The 17,326-nt window shown below is 39.6% G+C and overlaps 1 protein-coding gene across 1 annotated transcript in view; it reads right to left on the bottom strand.

Moving 5' to 3' along the window:
• Positions 1-17,326, bottom strand: part of LOC120587729 (aldehyde oxidase 4-like) — a 53,993-nt gene continuing 36,667 nt past the window's right edge. Inside the window, 16 exon segments of the mRNA XM_039844913.1 lie at positions 1-54; positions 1,527-1,696; positions 3,598-3,696; positions 3,699-3,780; positions 5,941-6,014; positions 6,190-6,311; positions 6,742-6,794; positions 7,254-7,328; positions 9,553-9,681; positions 10,784-10,879; positions 13,220-13,264; positions 13,266-13,448; positions 14,460-14,651; positions 14,843-14,930; positions 15,242-15,328; positions 16,566-16,684. Coding sequence (XP_039700847.1) covers positions 1-54; positions 1,527-1,696; positions 3,598-3,696; positions 3,699-3,780; positions 5,941-6,014; positions 6,190-6,311; positions 6,742-6,794; positions 7,254-7,328; positions 9,553-9,681; positions 10,784-10,879; positions 13,220-13,264; positions 13,266-13,448; positions 14,460-14,651; positions 14,843-14,930; positions 15,242-15,328; positions 16,566-16,684 — 1,668 coding nt within the window.

Raw genomic sequence — 17,326 nt, 5'->3', positions numbered from 1 at the left:
TTAAGACACATGGATGGACCAAGGTGTACATGTTGAAGGATCATCTCTGGGAATCTGAAAAAGATCAAAAGAAGAAAGATAGATAGTTATTAACGAAGTGTTGTTATATCGAACAAACAGAACAGAAACAGACTCATGGTACAGAGAACAAACTGATGGTTGCCAGGTGGGTGGGGGTTTGGGTGTGGCTGAGATAGGTGAAGGGATTAAGATGTACAAATTGGCAGTAACGAAATAGTCACAGGGATGTAAAGCACAGCATAAGGACTATGAGTGATAATATTGTAATAACACTGTATGGTGTCAGGTGGGTACTAGATTTATTAAGGGGATCACTTTGTAAGTTATATAAATGACTAACCACTATGCTGTACAGCTGAAACTAATAAATATTGAATATCAACTTAAATAAAAAAATAATAAAAAACTAATAAAACAAAAAAATATTAAATAGTTCAAAGAAGAAAATCTATTTAATCATTGCAATAAAATAAAAGCCTCTGAAATTCAGAGGCATTAAAAAGAGAAGTCTGACTTCTGCTAGTGTGCCCGTCTAGCCTTTTGCCTCAGTCCTTTTATCTTGTCTGGAACATAGTCATGACACCTGAGGTACAGCCAGCATCTTGTAACCTGGAGACTGAAAGCCATACTCTAAGAGAGTGGAGCAGGGACGTGGAAGAACTAGGTCCTTGATGGCATTATTGGACTACCCTGGGCTCCAGAAATGTTTTGTTTCAGAAAACTTTCTTTCTTGTTTAAAAATAAATAAAATGCTGTTATATGAAAAAAGTTGTAATTCAGAAGAATTTTCTAAAAAGAAGAACAAGTCAGTGTTCGTTTTATTCTTATCAAAATCATATAATTTTCATATTTCTTTCAGTTCTTGAGTCATAAATCTCTTTATTCTCATAAACTTCATATGTTTGGGATAAGATGCATCTTGTATTCAGAGACCCTGTAATTTCAAAGATAATCTAATTTTATACTAGAGACTCATCTAGTATGTAGTAAGCAGTTGAATATAGAAATAGTTTCTGATGATAGTTCTCTATATGTTTTTAGGAGCTGGAAAATGAAACTATGTTCTATTAGTGTGTGCCCAGTCACCTGATATTTTCATTTAAATTCTTTTTATTTCTTTGATTAACAAATACTTTCTGAATAATTGTCCAGATCAGATACCTATTGAATCTAATTTGGTTACCGAGGTAATTAAAATACCACATCAACTGCATTTTGACCAAATGTTTAAAAAAATAGCCTACCACATCCATTTACTATTAGCACTGACTCAATCGAGCGTGTTTTTCTCTGGGATCAGAGACAAACCATCATTTAAAGAGATTCACTCACTTTGAACTTGCTTTGAAGCATCTAGGAAGTAGCAAGTGGAGGAAAAATGAGAATTTTCATTGGAAAAGATGAAATTGCCCTGTGATTTTGTCATGGTTATCAAATTCATACTAAGAACCTGAAAGTCCATGTAAGGGGAGATTGCAAAAGGAGCCTCTCTGCACCAGCCTTACCACATCAGTAAATTGATCCACACAAGTCATCCTAATCACCTCAGGAGTTGCCGGGCTATTCAGGGCGAAGGTCTTGGTCAATCCCCTCTCTCTTCGGGCAGCACTCACTGCATCATTTATGGCAAAGAATACAGAGGATCCCAAGAACATTCCAGCATCACTCAGTCCCTGAGGAGGAGGGCAAAAGGCCATCAGAAATGCATGGTTCTTTCAGGACTAATGCATGTTCGTTACACACATTGGCACACTCAGACACACACATACACATTCTCACCTCTTCTGGCTTTATAACCCTCAGAGTGGAGTGCCTCTGAATTGCCCAAATTGATTCCCCCGCGAGCCGATTTGGGTGCGGGGTCTTCCTCAGAGTGGCTCATGAAAACGCCCCAGGTCATCAGGATAGCAGTGCAGTGAAAATCTCCTGCTCCCCCACCCAGGTCAAGAAGACCAAAGCCTCTCAGGTCCTTCCACTTGTGTGCCAGACCATTTGTGTTTCACGCAAAACCACAACGCAACACAACACAACACAACGACCACAATTGTTGTAGTCGAGCTGAAAGACAATGAGGCAGTTGCCTCTGGAGAGTGGACTGTTGAAGTTTTCATCCGTGCTAACTTCGCTGGTATGTGTCGGATGCTTTCGAGTTAACAGTGTGGGGGCATTATATTTTTAATAATTCACCAATGCTTCTTGTACTGATTTTTCTTCTTTCTTCCTTCAAAGTAGTCTGGTCCTTGGTTTGTGTCTGGGGCTTTAGGAATGAGATGGGACGAAGGGCCCAAAGCAGATAAAGACTGTTCTTGGCTGTGGTTTTTACTTGGAAGCAAATGTTGAGGAAGAGGTGAAGCTGGTGGAAAGGAGGGGTTTCCTCTGAGGTGAGGAGGGAGGGAGGGCTTGTGCCCTATTTGAAGTAGAACCGGCAGGTAGGTGGCTAGACTCCAAGATGCAGGGTTGTTTCAGGACAGCCTTTAGAGATGTCCCCCGCCAAAGTCTGGTGCCGAAGTGGAGATAGAGGCCATGCATATAGGAAGTCTTAACTTCCTCCCAACTTTGACCTACCCCTAAGAAAGAGAGGGAATTCCCTGGAAATATAAGGTTCAAGTTGCCATTTGTCTGGCCAAATGCAGGCTCAGAATAGCACTTAAGTTGAAGAAGTTGTGTTTTTTGTGCACTTGTGTTTGAGAAGCTTTGCTTTAAGTCTATATGGGCCAGTTAGACCCCACAGGCCCCAGGGAGCATGGGTCAACCTCTCTTATAAAAGTGGCTATTAACACCTCAGAGCAGATTAATCATCAGTGAGAAACTTGTTTGAAAGCTCATTCTGACTTGGAGAGGGTGAGGGGAAAGGCAGTGTAAGCAAGAAGGAATCGAGTCTGGAGGACATGCGGGAAGGGCGCAGAAAAGGTTCTGGGCTGGTGAAATTTGCCTACAACTTCAATTTTATCTCACAATGGCACTTAGCCTAATGAACCAAGATGTTTGGGTCCTCCCTGATTCTTCTTAATTTGATTTAAATTTGTTTCATGATCTCTCTAAAGAGTGAAGACTCTGCCTAGGCTTCAGAAGTTAGTGAGCACCACTCTGCCAGGAGTTGGCTTTTTCTCTTCCTGTCTCCTGTTGGGATCTGCAATTACAAGGAGTAAGCACATTCAGGGGACTGCTGCATTATTTCTTGAAGGAGTAGTTTGTTATGGGCTGCACTGTGCCCCTCTTCAATTCATAAGGTACTAACTCCTAATACCTTAGTCTATGACTGTATTTGGGGATAAGGTCTTTAGAGAGGTGCTTAAGTTGAAATGAGATCTTTATGGTGTGCTTATAAGAAAAGGAAATCAGGACACAGAAAGTGACATCAGCCATGTGCACACACAGAAAGATGATCATGTCAGGACAATGGGAAGGTGGCCACCTGTAAGGCAAAGAGAGGGCTCAGAAGAAGTCAAACCTTGATCTTGGACTTCCAGCCTTCAGAGCTGTGAGAAAATATATCTCTGTGATTTAAGCCACCCAGTCTGGCATTTAGTTATGGCAGACATAGCAGATTAATAGAGAGGTGTCGAGTTCTTATCTTGGATGAGTAGATGGCTATGGGATTTCAGGAGTACACCAAAGTGACATAGAACTCTTCTGGTATTTCAGTGACAGTGGGGATTTCATAGTCATCTTGACTCGAGAATAAAGTACACCTTCTGGAGAGTATTTCAGTTCTTCTATGGTATAGAGTCCCATGCCTTGGATAAATGCTCCTTCAATCTACAGGCAAAAATTTTCCAGTTTATAAGCACATAACGTTGGTTGAATCAATATTCCAATGTGACTGAAAATAGAGTTCCGAACCATAGTAAGTCATTCTTAAAAGCACTGTGGTGGACTTTATAAAGACTTCTTCAGAATCTGGTGCCTGCCATCCTGCTTGGCCTCTTCTCTAGCTCTTCTTGCCCAGGTACCCCTCATTCCAGAGACCTAACACTTGTCAAGTTCTGGGTAATTCTCCAAGCCCACCAGATTCCTTCAGATCCCCAAGGCTTTGTGAAATCAGTTTCTCCTGACTTCACTGCTCCCCACCCCAGTGTGTCTCTCTGGCAAATTCCTATTTATGCCCCAAGTTCCAGCTGAAGACTCACTTCCTCTTTGGAGTCTTCTGGATCCTCCCGCCACCCCTGAGGTGGATTTAGGGACTGCTTCCTCCAGTCTCACTGCAGTGGAAGCCCTTCCCCCAGTAGGCTGGCACTCAGAGGGCTTTTCCTTGTTCGCCTCTCTCACTTTCGCTCTTGCTTCACTCTCTCTCACCGGTCTGTAAGTATACTGAGGCCTGGTCTTCTCGCGTTGTGTTCTTAGCATGGTGCCTGATACGTAGATTCTCAATAAATGTCTGCTGAATTAGATGAAAAGGAAGCTAACATTAAAGGAACATGAACCGGAATAAATAGAAACAAAACACTATTTATTACAGTATCTGGATTTCTTTACTTCCCTTTTTAAGTTATCATGGAGAGTAGATCAATGTTAATCAATGTGAGTTGGAAGAAAGATTTCTATTAAATTAAATATTCTTATTAAATTAAATATTTTTTTTATTAAAAGTCATGTTGAGTTCTGTTTACAAACTATCATGCCCTTAGGAAAAGGTTTAAGGTCTCATTTAAAGGGGGGTGTCTGCTTTGAGTTTAAAAAATTGAAGGAGAGTTACGGTTTGCATTTTATTGAATTGTAAAATTACTGAATAAAGTAAACAAATTCAAATGCTAAATTTGGATAGTTTCCAAATGCTTTTCCCTAAAGGAAAGGATCAAAGTCTAAGAGTTCTGGCCTAACACACTTCTGGTTTTCTCTCCTTTTCTAGCGGGGAAAAAGTAGGGTTTTTCAGATCACTACCTCTATCTTTTTTCCTTTGCTTCAGCAATAAAGAGGCAAGAATGAGCTGGGAGGAGGAGTTAAGAACAGGAAGGGGAGGTAGGGCCTGAGGTTGGCTGTGGTTCTCAAACTGTACAGACCTAAGATGAATTTCAGGTGCAGGTTAAATGTGTAGATTACAAGTCTCAGCCTCACAAAGTTGTGAAGTCTGGGCCTAGGTAGGCTCAGGACTCCACATTTCCAATAAGCACCGTAGGTGCTTTTGTTGCAGAGTCTGAGGGCCACATTTTTAGAGACACTGAAGGACTAACTAGATTGTCCCTTAGAAAGCCCATTGGGCAATCTAGGTAAACAGATCCCTTAGGACTTAGGATGGTGGGAGCTGTTGGTAGACGAAAGCGCCACATGCCTGTTGGGTTTGATGCTAAGATGCTCAACCTCAGGTCTAGATTGTGGACCACCTGCCTTGCTTCACCTGGGAGCTGAGTGGCAGGGCTGGGGCGAGCCAATGCGGCTGGTCTGTTGGCGCCCCTTTGAAGAACGAGGCTAGGAGGAAAGAGCAAAGCTATACCAACAGCTGGAAAGGTTGTAACTTAAAGTCTAAAAAGACTGAATGCATTAATTTTATTTATTTGTGAGGTAAAAATTGGAAATTCAGCATGAGGGGAAAATTGTGTTTAAGCATTTCTTTTCCCTTTATATTTCTCTAAATTGTTCAGTCTATCTAAATTCAATATTAATATGAATACTAATGCAACTTTGTTATTATGTATTTATATAATATCCCCTAATTATAAACATTAATTAATGTTCATTGACGAAAAATTAGAAAGTATGGAGAATTACAAAGCAGGATAAATCACATACATTCCTGCCATGAAAAGTCAACAATTGTTTACTTTTTCTTGAATTTTTTTCAACTTTTTATCTTTTTTTTTCTGTGCGTAATATATAATAAATATTACAGAGTACTTACACCAAGTATGAACAGCATTTGGAGAATTTTATGAAATACTATTCTGAATGGAAATGACCAAAGCCCCCTTGAGGCAGCCTGGCATCACGCATCTGCCCAATGTCCACAGCCGGGTTAATGCTGAAAGCTGCATCCATGAAGATATCGTCCTGAGGATCTGCGTCGGGGGAAGATACATAATAAAAAATATTTACTCAAAACAATTCTTTTCTGCAGTTTTGTACCTGTCCTTGGTTCTTCCACTGGCATGATCAGGTCAATTATTATTTATGACATAGAAAAGGCATCAATGTTTGAGGTCACACTGTGAAGGTGCTGAACGCCAGTGTCACTCTTTACCTTGTGCGCCCCAGTCAGACAGTCGACTTCGACCTCGGAACAGGATGCTCCATAAACATAATACGGAAAAGGCGCCCCTTCCTCCTTCTTCCAGTCCATATTCGTCTGGTAGCCTCTGAGAAGAGAAATCAGGACGGAAAGAAAAGGCACTTTCCCCATCGGTGGTATGACTGGCTCCTGGAGATGAATAGACCTCCTACCCCACAGCCAAAGGCCTCTCTCCTTCTCCTGTGATGGGGACTGTGGTGATCAGAGATGCAACAGTCCCACTGCAGACACGGGAGTAGGTCCACTGGTGTCTGAGCCCTATCCTTCAGTTGCTGGGATGCTTCAGAGTGTGTGTCTCTCCTGGTTGGTAAATAGTTGTGGCCCCAAGGAGTCCGTGGCCCTCTCCCAGATCTCTTCCCTAACCCCGGGACCTATGACTGAAGAGTTAACACCCCGCACAGCAGCACTCCAGTTCACTCCAGGCATCTGTTCAGATTGATGAGCACACACCCTTCCTGCCCAAGTGTAATCTAAACCAAAGTAAAAACGTCCTTTACTTGAAATATCCAGTAGTTGACAGGCCGATGGATTCTTTGAAGGCTTTTGAAATCTGGAAGAGATGATTGGTTACAAAGAAATATAAGTTTAGGGAAAATAATGAAAAATTCCATGCTGGGCTTGCCTCCTCTTGTTTGCACCAAGCTCTACATCCACATTTACCTCGAGTGAGACTTAGGCCTTGTACAAGACACGGTTCATGCTTTCCAAGGATGGTGCTTAAAGGCAGCTGCTAGCCGTGTTCTGGGACTCTCTATTTTTTGAAGTTGCACAGCGTTAAGTTTATTATTATTTCACCCTTTTTGGCTTTTTAAATTAAGGAAAGATCTAGGTCATATTCATGTACATAGGTATGTACACAGGTAGGTTTGTACATATATGAAATATACACATATATATGTGTATGTATGTGTGTATATATTTTTACCTTGCTTTCCCCCAAACAATTCAACTTGTACCCATATGGATGTGTTTCCCTTTCTCTGGCAGAGATAATAAGGAGAACACTTACCCAGTCCTCCCATCTTCCCTTAGGGTTTTTCCTGATGATTGGTTGAAGACGGGCCATAAGAATTTGGCAAACGTTCTAAAAATAAATATTTGAAATGACATAGAAAATGATATAAATATTTGAAATGAAAGCTGCCGAATATAGCAAAACGTTAAATATTTAAATCAATTCGAATATAAACTGTTAGTTTGTGAACCTGCTTCCTAGTTCTCTAGGCGGTTTCTTGAACTTGAGGAATGTGTGGAGACCCCTTTGAAAGAAGCAAATAGTCTTGTAGACTCTGTAGTGTTAAAATTATTTTTATTATAACGTTGTTTAAATATATGCTAACATAAAGCTAGGTAGAGTCTCCTTAGAGTTATAGTTCTTTTATGACAGTAAAGCAAAAACAAAATGACAGAGTGTGCAGACCAATCTACACACCAGTAGAATTAAAAATAACATTAATTTAGTTGACTGATGATTTTTCCTGAAGCTGAATTGCTGCTCGGAACGCGCAAAACATACTTTAGAGTTCAGCGTGCCTTTTGCATGCAGATTAAAGGATCAATTTTCTCTCCACTTTTCTTATTTAAATTGCCATTAGATTTTCATTTGCACTTTATGCCTTGCCCTTATCTGTTCTTCAAGAAAGTATCATTTACCAATAAAGTCCTGCTCTCGTTGCCTTGGCATAAAGTAAACTTCTTGGTCCCAAAGGCAGGCAAAGAGATCTCATGGCAATACTCCACTTACAAATTGGTCATTCTGATGATGCAAAATATGCATGTTTTAATTGAAATAAAAATAAAAGTTACTGAGGTGAAATATGGTCCCCTGAGATCATCATACCAGCCAACTCCGGAGTGTCAGTGGACCCCTGCTTGGCTGCCTCTCTTATTTCAAATACAAATCTGTTCACATGTGTGCCCTTATTCTTCTCATTTCTTCTCTTGGTTTCTGTTCCTTCTGTTCTGTCATCCCTTCTTTGAGGTATAGTCTCTGCTTCTCATGCATTAGGGAAATACCTATGTTCATAAATCTACCTTTGCTGGTTCTTTCAGTTTTCAATCATGGACTTCATTACAAATGGATGCCTTCTAAAGAGTGCCACATCTAAGGCAAACCCAAGTCGCACAGTTCCCGCCTGTCTAAATATCAGATGTTCTTCCCCTTATCGTGCCCTGACCATATACTCCCGTGCATAACTCTACACTCTGGTGCTCTACGATAAGTTTCCCAGTTAAGAGAGTGAAGTATCGCAGAGGACATTTGTCATTCTTTTGTGACATCTTGAACTCCTTTCTTTGTGTGGAGAATTTTCTCACCTTATATTCCTTGAGAGTATCTCCTCTCTCTATTGAAGGTCCAAATGCCAGATCCTAATTTTTCTGGTTTCCTTTGCATTATAGAAAATTTCAAAATACACAAAAGTAGAGAGAATAGTATAATATTCCCCCTTATATCCTTTACCCATCTTCAACAATGAGCATTTATACCCCAATCTCACCCCCAGCTCTCTGTCTTTCCTCTTCTTCCACTTCACTCCCCTTTGCTTCCTGTGCTCCAGCCACCCTCACATCCTTGCAGCTCCTCAAGCACGGTAAGTAAGCTCCCTCTGCTCCCAAGTATCTACTTGGTTTTCTTTTTTGCTGCATTCAGGACCAGGCTCAAGGATCACCAGTCAGTGCCTGGCCTGGCTTCCCTGCTGCCTAAGATAGCACCCCAGCCCTCGCACTTTCTCTTTCCATAACTTCCTTTATTTTGATTCATGACATCGGCCATTATGTTTCATTTTTTATTCTTCTTTCTTTATTATTATTTAATGATTTATTATTTTATTATTTTATTATTTTATTATTTTTATTATTAATTAAATGTAGGCTAGGAAGCTCAGCGGGGGAAGGGAGAAAGTAGAGGGAGGGAAATGGAGAGAAGCCACCCTCACCTACTTTCTACCTGCAGGGAAGTAGCAGAGACACTGCGGGTTGAAGTACATTTTGGAATTTTAGACAAGACATTTTAATTATTGAAATGAGATGTTTTCTGCAAATAAAATTGATCAATAGATTTTTCATTATCTTAGAGCGATTAGAAAAATTACGGGTAGACTTTATTTAAGAGGAGGGAAGAAGAAGGCCACAGAGGGAGCTCCGACCACTTGGAATCTCGGCTCAGCCAGTGGTAGCTGAGTGACCTAGAACTAGCCACCTGACCTCTCTTGGCCTCCATAAAAGTTTCAGCTTCCATTAAAGAAGTGGTGGGACAAGTATCCTTCGAGCACTGTCATTAGGTGACTGAGAAATAGAAGAAAAGTCACCTGCATGGCCCTTCCGTTGTTATCTGTCCCCACGGACGCTGCTGTCATGACAGTACTGGGCACTGTGATTGTGCTTGTTTCAGACAGGTGAATATATGATGAGGGGATGTTCTGTTCTCGACTAGCCACCTGCCAGAAGCAGAAAAAAAAAATTATTTATTTCGTTGACTGTAAGTCTCCTTTCATCCCAAATTGAAAATCTTTAAATTCTTTTTTGAACTAAGTATAAAACCTAGCTATCCTATAGGGACAAACATTTAAGATAGCATCTTGGGTCTCATATATAGATTATGAATTTGAAAATTTTAAATGGCACTGTAAAAGATATGCTCCTTTTCAGAGACATGTAGCCTATCAAAGAATCTTCTCGTGTTTTCTTTTACACCGATTTTGTAGAAGCCATGTGGCAGTATAGTTACTCTGGGACATCTAGTTTAGTATGACACTTACAGGCAAAGTTGAGGTCCCAATCTTATTGTTTTACCTTCATCATCTCCTCATGGTTTATAGACACTTAGCAGATTATGTTTCCTTCCTGGGACATTTTGCAGGCATAAAGATTTTGTTGTAAAGAAGCAAGATCTGTTCAGGGAAGGCCCTATGGATTTTTGTGATTTCCTAATTCCAAGCACACTATTAAGTAACATTATTTCCTTAAAGAAAATATCTTCTTTTTATTTCTCATTGATGGAAAAGCTTTACTCCCAAATAGCCATGTTTTTGATTCAAAATTCATATTCAATGAAGTCTTATTTAATGTCAAAAAAAGAAGAGAAAATTTCCTATTGCAAATAATCTCTTGCTCTTTCAACAGTATTTGAAAGACTCTGAATTAGCACAAATAATGGCCTGTCAGGTGGAGCTCCTAAGTGGATTGTGAATTCTAAAAACATAATTTCTCATCCTATTAAACATGTTCATTTCTAATGAACTGCTTTGAGCAGTTGTCATAAAACTGAAAAATATTTTATCTTTGAAGACTGGAATCACATTTTTAGAAAATCTAAGGACTTGGTTCTTTAACATGCAGGAAGAATAATGTAATATATTTTCTCCTTTCAAGCATCCGCGTCCATCAGCACCTGCATTCTTGTGTTCCTGATATCAGAATGAGTCTTATAACTGACCTTTGCATTTAGTGTGATGGCATTTCTCCTGTTCAACAAGAAACAGGCTGTTAGACTGACTGTCTGGTGCTATAGTCAGAGGAGAAAATGGATACTCATCTCGCCTGAATCATTTTGGTGTGGAGCCCTTGTCCCAATTCACAGCCACCATGAGTCACCAAGACAGAGCCATCAATATAGATATGAACAAGAGCGGCAGCCTGGAGGCCGGGGGATTAATTAAAATACCAGTTTAGAAACCGATGCAGCCAAATGTTGTTATGAGTTTAACAGAGGTTGTCAGATGAACGGTTTACTCCATTGAGCCAACCTCTCTTTGTTTATACTGGAGAAGAAAGCTATTATTGGTGGCTATAGACAACCTTTTTCAACAACCCCCGAGACCTAGAAACTGCCACTGTAGGTAGATGAATAGTGGCTTATCTCTACTCCCACTGTCTCCTGCCTCCTGGAGGCCTCACATGGTTGCCTTAGAAACTGCCTCTCCAAAGCCCCAACCTGAACAATATTTTAGTATTCTTTCTTCCTTGCACGTAAAAAAATTAATTTTAAAGTAAATAGAAACTTTGTGAGTAAATTTCCAGGCGCAGCTTCCACTAGATACCAGAGGAGCTGGAAAACCCCAAGATATTTTGATAGTTTCCCATTGCCTCCGACCTTCAGAGTCACGGTGGGGGAAGGGCATGGCTGCATCTAGGAATTCCGATTCAGTAGAAGGTTGGAGGTAGGCCTAAATATCCATTTTTTTTAAATGCTTCCAGGTGTTTTTGATGATTGGCTAAGTTTGAGATCCATTGATTTAGTCCAAATTATTCACTTTGCACATGGGGGAATAGAAACCTAGAAAGGAAGAGGCTTGGCCAAACCTAGTGCCTAGTTTGTGGTAAAGTCAGCAATGGAACCCACAACTCCGGACTTGAGCCCAGCATCCTCCCATGCTGTCCTACCTCTTTCAAGCTAACGGCTGTTGTCCCTCTCTGGGGCTAGGCATGTGTCTCCGGGAACCAGATGGAGGAGAGAGTGAGGAAGGAGGCTGGGCTATGTCAGGTGGTTCTGTGAGTCATTAGGATTTTTCCTTAGAATGATCCCCAATGTATGCTCAAGCATGTGGCCCAGCATCTTGCATCTACCTCCTTAAGACCTCTATCCCCATATTGAAGTCTGTGCCCCTGCTAACATGCATTCATTCAAAGTATCAACTAATTTAGCTATGCCGGTCTCCTGGGTCTACGACTGTAGTCTCTACAGGAATTTTTAAACTTTGTGTTTTCACCTCATGACAACCTAACAAGAGTTAATGGGTGAACATGTATCAGTGGGTATTGCCACATGCTCTCAGAACCCACGTTAGATTTTATGTTGATGATTGTATAAACACTAGGTAGGACTACTTTAATTGATGGAGCATATTAGAGACAAAATGTGGGACAATGAGTCATCACACCCTACCTAGACATTTAGTATAAAGACTTCAAAATGACATGAAGTGCAGTAGCAGCCAGAACCACCACCATTTTGTGAGTGAGGGTTTAGTTTTGGAAAAGCAACATAATTTACCACATTAAGTTAATGTTACTATTTTGAATATTATTGGATTTATATAGTACTACTCTTATTTAATTTCTAAATTCATTTGTGTTTTATAAAGACATAAGAGCTATAAGAAGCTTATTCTTTGTTTTGTGGTTTTATACAATTATATAATCAAAATAAATAATTTAAGCAGCCATTGGGAGTCCACAGAATTTTTCCCTTTAAAGGAGATCTGTTTGTTATCTGGCTTGAGAAATATTCCTTGAGGGAAAGACTGAACATCTGCTCCAGGCATGTAGCATTTGTGGCCTCCTCAGTTTGCTTTCTACCTTGTCAGTGGACTCTGAGGAAGGGAATAAATACAAAGTAATTTTGGTAAGAGACAGCTTGGACATCCCTCCTCCACATCATGAGGGGGCCTGTATTCTTTCCTTTGCATGGGTTTGCTTTTCAAGACATTTCAGAGATTGATTAGGGATTGAAGCAAAAAATAAGACAGAATCAGAAACAAACCCCCACAAAAAACTGTTTAAGATGAAACTAAAAAGAAGGCACAGTAGTCATAGAGCCTAAATGGTAACTCCGGCTTTCTGTGTGAATGGGGATGCTCTGTCTATTCTCATGTGTTTTTGAAAGTTTTGTCTCCAAATAACCCTACTGCTGTCACTAAGAAATTAGGAAAGAGAGAAAGGGGTCCTCTTGTTCTTCCCTATTCTTTTATGGACTCGCAATTTGATCCCATACCTCAGCATTCGTGTTTGGGGCCCTGCCTTGAGCTGGACTTTATTAGTTGATTGCTTCCTGAGGTCCCTAGTGCCATATCTTCCCTGATACCCATGGTCCCCAGTGCTTACCTAAGCCCACTTTGTTTTCTGCTATAGAGAAACTTCCCAGTTTCTTCTTTCTCTTGAGAGGGGACCAACCCTAGTCACTCACGATTACTATTTTCAGATAGCTAGTCATGTACAGAAGGGCTTTTGGTGGGATGACATGTCTCCCAACCTCACCTGAGTGCAGTAGCTTATGGGGACTCCAATGGTAAATTTCATGGGGGACCACGGCCAGCCCCCTCTTCTTCCAGTAATTCTTTTTATTAAATTCCTCGGCATCCTGTTTCCTAGCATGGAATGAAGATTTCTCCAGACATTCTTTCCAGCATTTTCCTAAGGGCTCTGGATTAAATGTCTGATTATAGGCTGTTTTGCTAATTCTCTTATACATGTTTATTTCTTTAACCTGAAAGACAAGAAAATAAAAAGGATTTCAAGGACATATGCTTATTCCATATGTGAAGCATGCATTTTTTTGTTATATACCTGACATGAACAAAGTTTTTCTAAAAAAAGAAACAACTATTTAAATAGCTATAAATATGTAAGTACAAAGTAAATATACAAACATAATGATAATAACAATAATCATAATAACAATAGAAACTACTGTTGAACACTTCATATGCTGTAGGCTGTAGACTATATATATATGATCTCAATTAACTTTACAATAAACCTGAGAAATAGGAGGCTCTATTATGAGCCCTGTGACAAGTTTTGTTAGTGGTGAGACAAAATTCTTCGATTCAAAATTCTTCTACTCCTATACAATGTTTCTTTATCTTAACTGTTCTTACATTAGCTCCTCAAAATCTGAACTGTGGTAGAATGTTTGCATAAATGACTATAATAATGCCACTTTCCCTATTCATGCCCTGGGGTGGTTTCATACCAACTCTGGGATTGGCCACATGATTTGCTTTGGCCAATGGGACAACATATATGTAATGCAGGCAAAGAGTTGAAAAGTACTTGTGTATTAGAGCTCGCCACATTCTTGCTACTCCTGGAAACTCTCTGAATCACCATGAGAACTACTCTGGGCTAGTTTACTAGAGGATGAGAGACCCTGTGTAGCAGAGATGAGCTTTCCCAGCTGAGACATCCCTTAGACTAACCAGCTAATGAATGACACCATACATGGAAATGAAGCTGTCTTAGACCATAAAATTACAGTTAAGCTGACCCAGACCAGAAGAGCTACCCAGCAGCTGACCCACAGAATCAGAAGAAATACTGTTTGTTGTTTCAATCCACTAACTTTTATGATTGACTTCTTACACAGCAAAAGCTGATACATAGATAATATACTTTATTTCTTTGAATCTACTTAGAAGCTGACATAATGCTATATGTAGATGCTCAATATACATTTGAACCAATGATGTCAGAGTTTTGTTAAGTGATTACTCACTTCTTTAGGTAGTAAGTCATATCGAGTTGCTACAGCAGTTACATAAGCTTCAACTACCACTGTAGCCTGGGGAAAGCCAAGTCCTCGAAAGGCAGTGTTGGATGGCAAATTTGTTTTGCAAGCTTTACCCTGGCACCGGAAATTAGGAATATAATATGTATTTTCAGATTTCAGCACAATGTACTCTATCACCTGAGTTAAAACAAAACAAAACAAAACGAAACATCACGTCTAGCAAATATTCAAAACCGCTTATTCAAATTTTATTGCTAACTTGAACCTTTTACAGAATTTATCTAATTTGTAAAACAAATATTCATACAAATAAAGTTACACATAGAGCTCAACTGGTAATCTACAGGAAAGGCATATTTCTTATTTACCGTCTCAGATTCATCAGGAGTGCATCCACCATTGATATAATATTCAAGATCAGCAGCTTTGATCACACCATTGTTCACAAATCCAATCCGCAAAGTGATATAACAAGGAAAATCATTTTCTCAATAGTCCTTTACAACCAGACCATGCTGGACATAAATACATTTGATCACAGTTGTCAATCTATACCTAGTTTCTGCACATGATTTGATGTGATAGTCACCAGAGGAACAATGAGTCTGGTGCCGAAGTTGACCATGATCTCAATAGAAAATTCTGATTAGTTTTAGGTAGCATCTAAATTTCAATTTGTATAAAATTTAGTAATTGTCTTCACTATTGGTTGGTTATCGCTGGACAACGTTGTAGGTAGTTTCTTGAAGTTTTTGCTCTCATTCACTTTGTCTTTTCCGAGGAGTGGGTGGCGGCCTGCGGTTATCAGCATGTCATCACCACGCTCTAGAATAAACTGGATTGGGCAGCCAGTCCTGTAGGAAATGACTCCATTAATATGCTGGATGCTTTGTAAAAAGTTATAGAAACACAGAGATGGCAAAAGGGGGCTGGAGATAATCTAGCTCAGTGGTTTTCAATGGGGGTAGTAACATACCTTAAACAACATTTTAGAAGTTTGCAGAAAAATTACAATGTAAAACAACAACACCCCTATCACTATTATCATTTTGGTTTAGTCATGTCTGAAAATTTAGATATTGAAATAATACAACTATTTGGTTATAAGTTACCTTCCTTTTATTGCTTTTTAATATTACATTAAGGCATTGTATAGCTATTTTGTAATTATATGTATAAGTAGGTTATATTATTATGAATTTCACTTTGGCTATTTAAGCGGGCATTAAAATACTTAATAAGGGAAATGTTGAGGCCGAAAGTGTTAAAAACCAATGCTCTGTCGAGCTCAGCCCTCCCTTGCATTGACTCCCCTTTCATAAAGTGCTCATCAAGGACTCTAGCTCCTGAGGGAATGCTCCCGGTGCCTGCACATCTGTAGATATAGGACAGTCTTTTCTATTGTTAGAAAATGCCAATGAGTTAAGATGTTTACAGTTTTTCTTTTTGTAGCTATAGGCTGGAACAAGTTGTTTGTCCTGAATGTACTTAATGAACTTTGGTATGTACAAAGTTCACAAAGTCAGAGCTATTCTTGTGTCTGGTTATTCCCTCCATATGATGCAGAGGCTAAGTGAACAGTCCCACGCAGCAGCAGACCCTGGGGTATTTCATGACAAAAAGTTTCCCTTGTAAGGTTGGGGCTTTGACCCTCCCTCCACTCAGCCATCTCAGCTTAATTTATTTTAATAATTTAAAATAAACATTTTAAAGAGTGAAAGTCGATGCAGTTTACGAAAAAGTAATATGTAGTTATGTCTGTGCAATAAGTTAAAATTTACAGTGATTACATTTATACCACACAAGTATCTTGTGAAACAGGTAGATATTACTTTTCCCACTTTATGGGTAAGGAAACTGAGGTGACTTGCTTAAGGTAACCTTGTGAGTGAGTGAGCGGGCAGAGCAGGACTTGAACACAGGTCCTCTGGGTCCAGGTCCAATGTTCCTTCACCCACATGCTAACCACATCCTTTGGAAATGAAAGTTAAGACCAGTGGAATGAAAGCTGGGATGCAAGGCTAGAAGAGCGTGGGTGGCATCTGCACTGTTAGGACTTCTGACATTAATAGCTGTCACTGCAACTCTTACTTATTGGCAGTCACAGCACTGACAGCTCCTAGCAGAGCAGGCTTGCCCAGTTTCCCTCCAAATGCTCCTCCAGCTCTTTTCATATGGCAGGCGATGTTTAGTGCTGCAGTCACAAATTCCTGCAAGAGGTAAGTCCCCAAAGCCACATAAGTGCAATTTAATAGTTTATTTCCTCTCTCATGTACTTCCCCTCTGCCTAGTAAAAGAAATTCAGTAATTCAACAAATATAACATTTACAGAACTGTGCAACTATTATCATAAACTAATTTTAGAACATTTTAAGCATCCCCAGAGAAACCTTATATCTATTAAGCAATCACTTCTTATTTCCCCCAACTTTAACTCCCCATAACGCCTCAGCACTAGGAAACTACTAATCTGCTTTCTGTCTCTACAGATTTGCCTGTTTTGAACATTTCATATGTGTAATAATATGATATGTTGTCTTTTGTGATCAGCTTCTTTCACTGAGCGTTGTTTTCACGGTTCATCCATGTTGTAGCATGTATCTGTACTTCACCTTTTTCTATGGCTGGAAATATTCCATTGTATAGATATATCACTTTTTTTTTTCAATCCATTCATTAATTGATAGACATTTGTGTTGTTTATACTTTGACTATTATGAACAATGGTGTTATGAACACTTGTGTATAAGATTTTGTGTGGACATATGCTTTCATTTCTCTTGGGTAGATAGATACCTAGTTGTGAAACTAGGTTATATGGGTTATATGGTCACTCTATCTTTAACATCCTA

The sequence above is a fragment of the Pteropus medius genome, unplaced genomic scaffold, assembly GCF_902729225.1.
Source record: "Pteropus medius unplaced genomic scaffold, Ma_sr-lr_union100, whole genome shotgun sequence".
In the NCBI taxonomy this organism is placed as follows: Eukaryota; Metazoa; Chordata; class Mammalia; order Chiroptera; family Pteropodidae; genus Pteropus; species Pteropus medius.
Note: the sequence above shows the minus strand (reverse complement) of the source record. Positions and strands in the feature narration are given on the sequence as shown.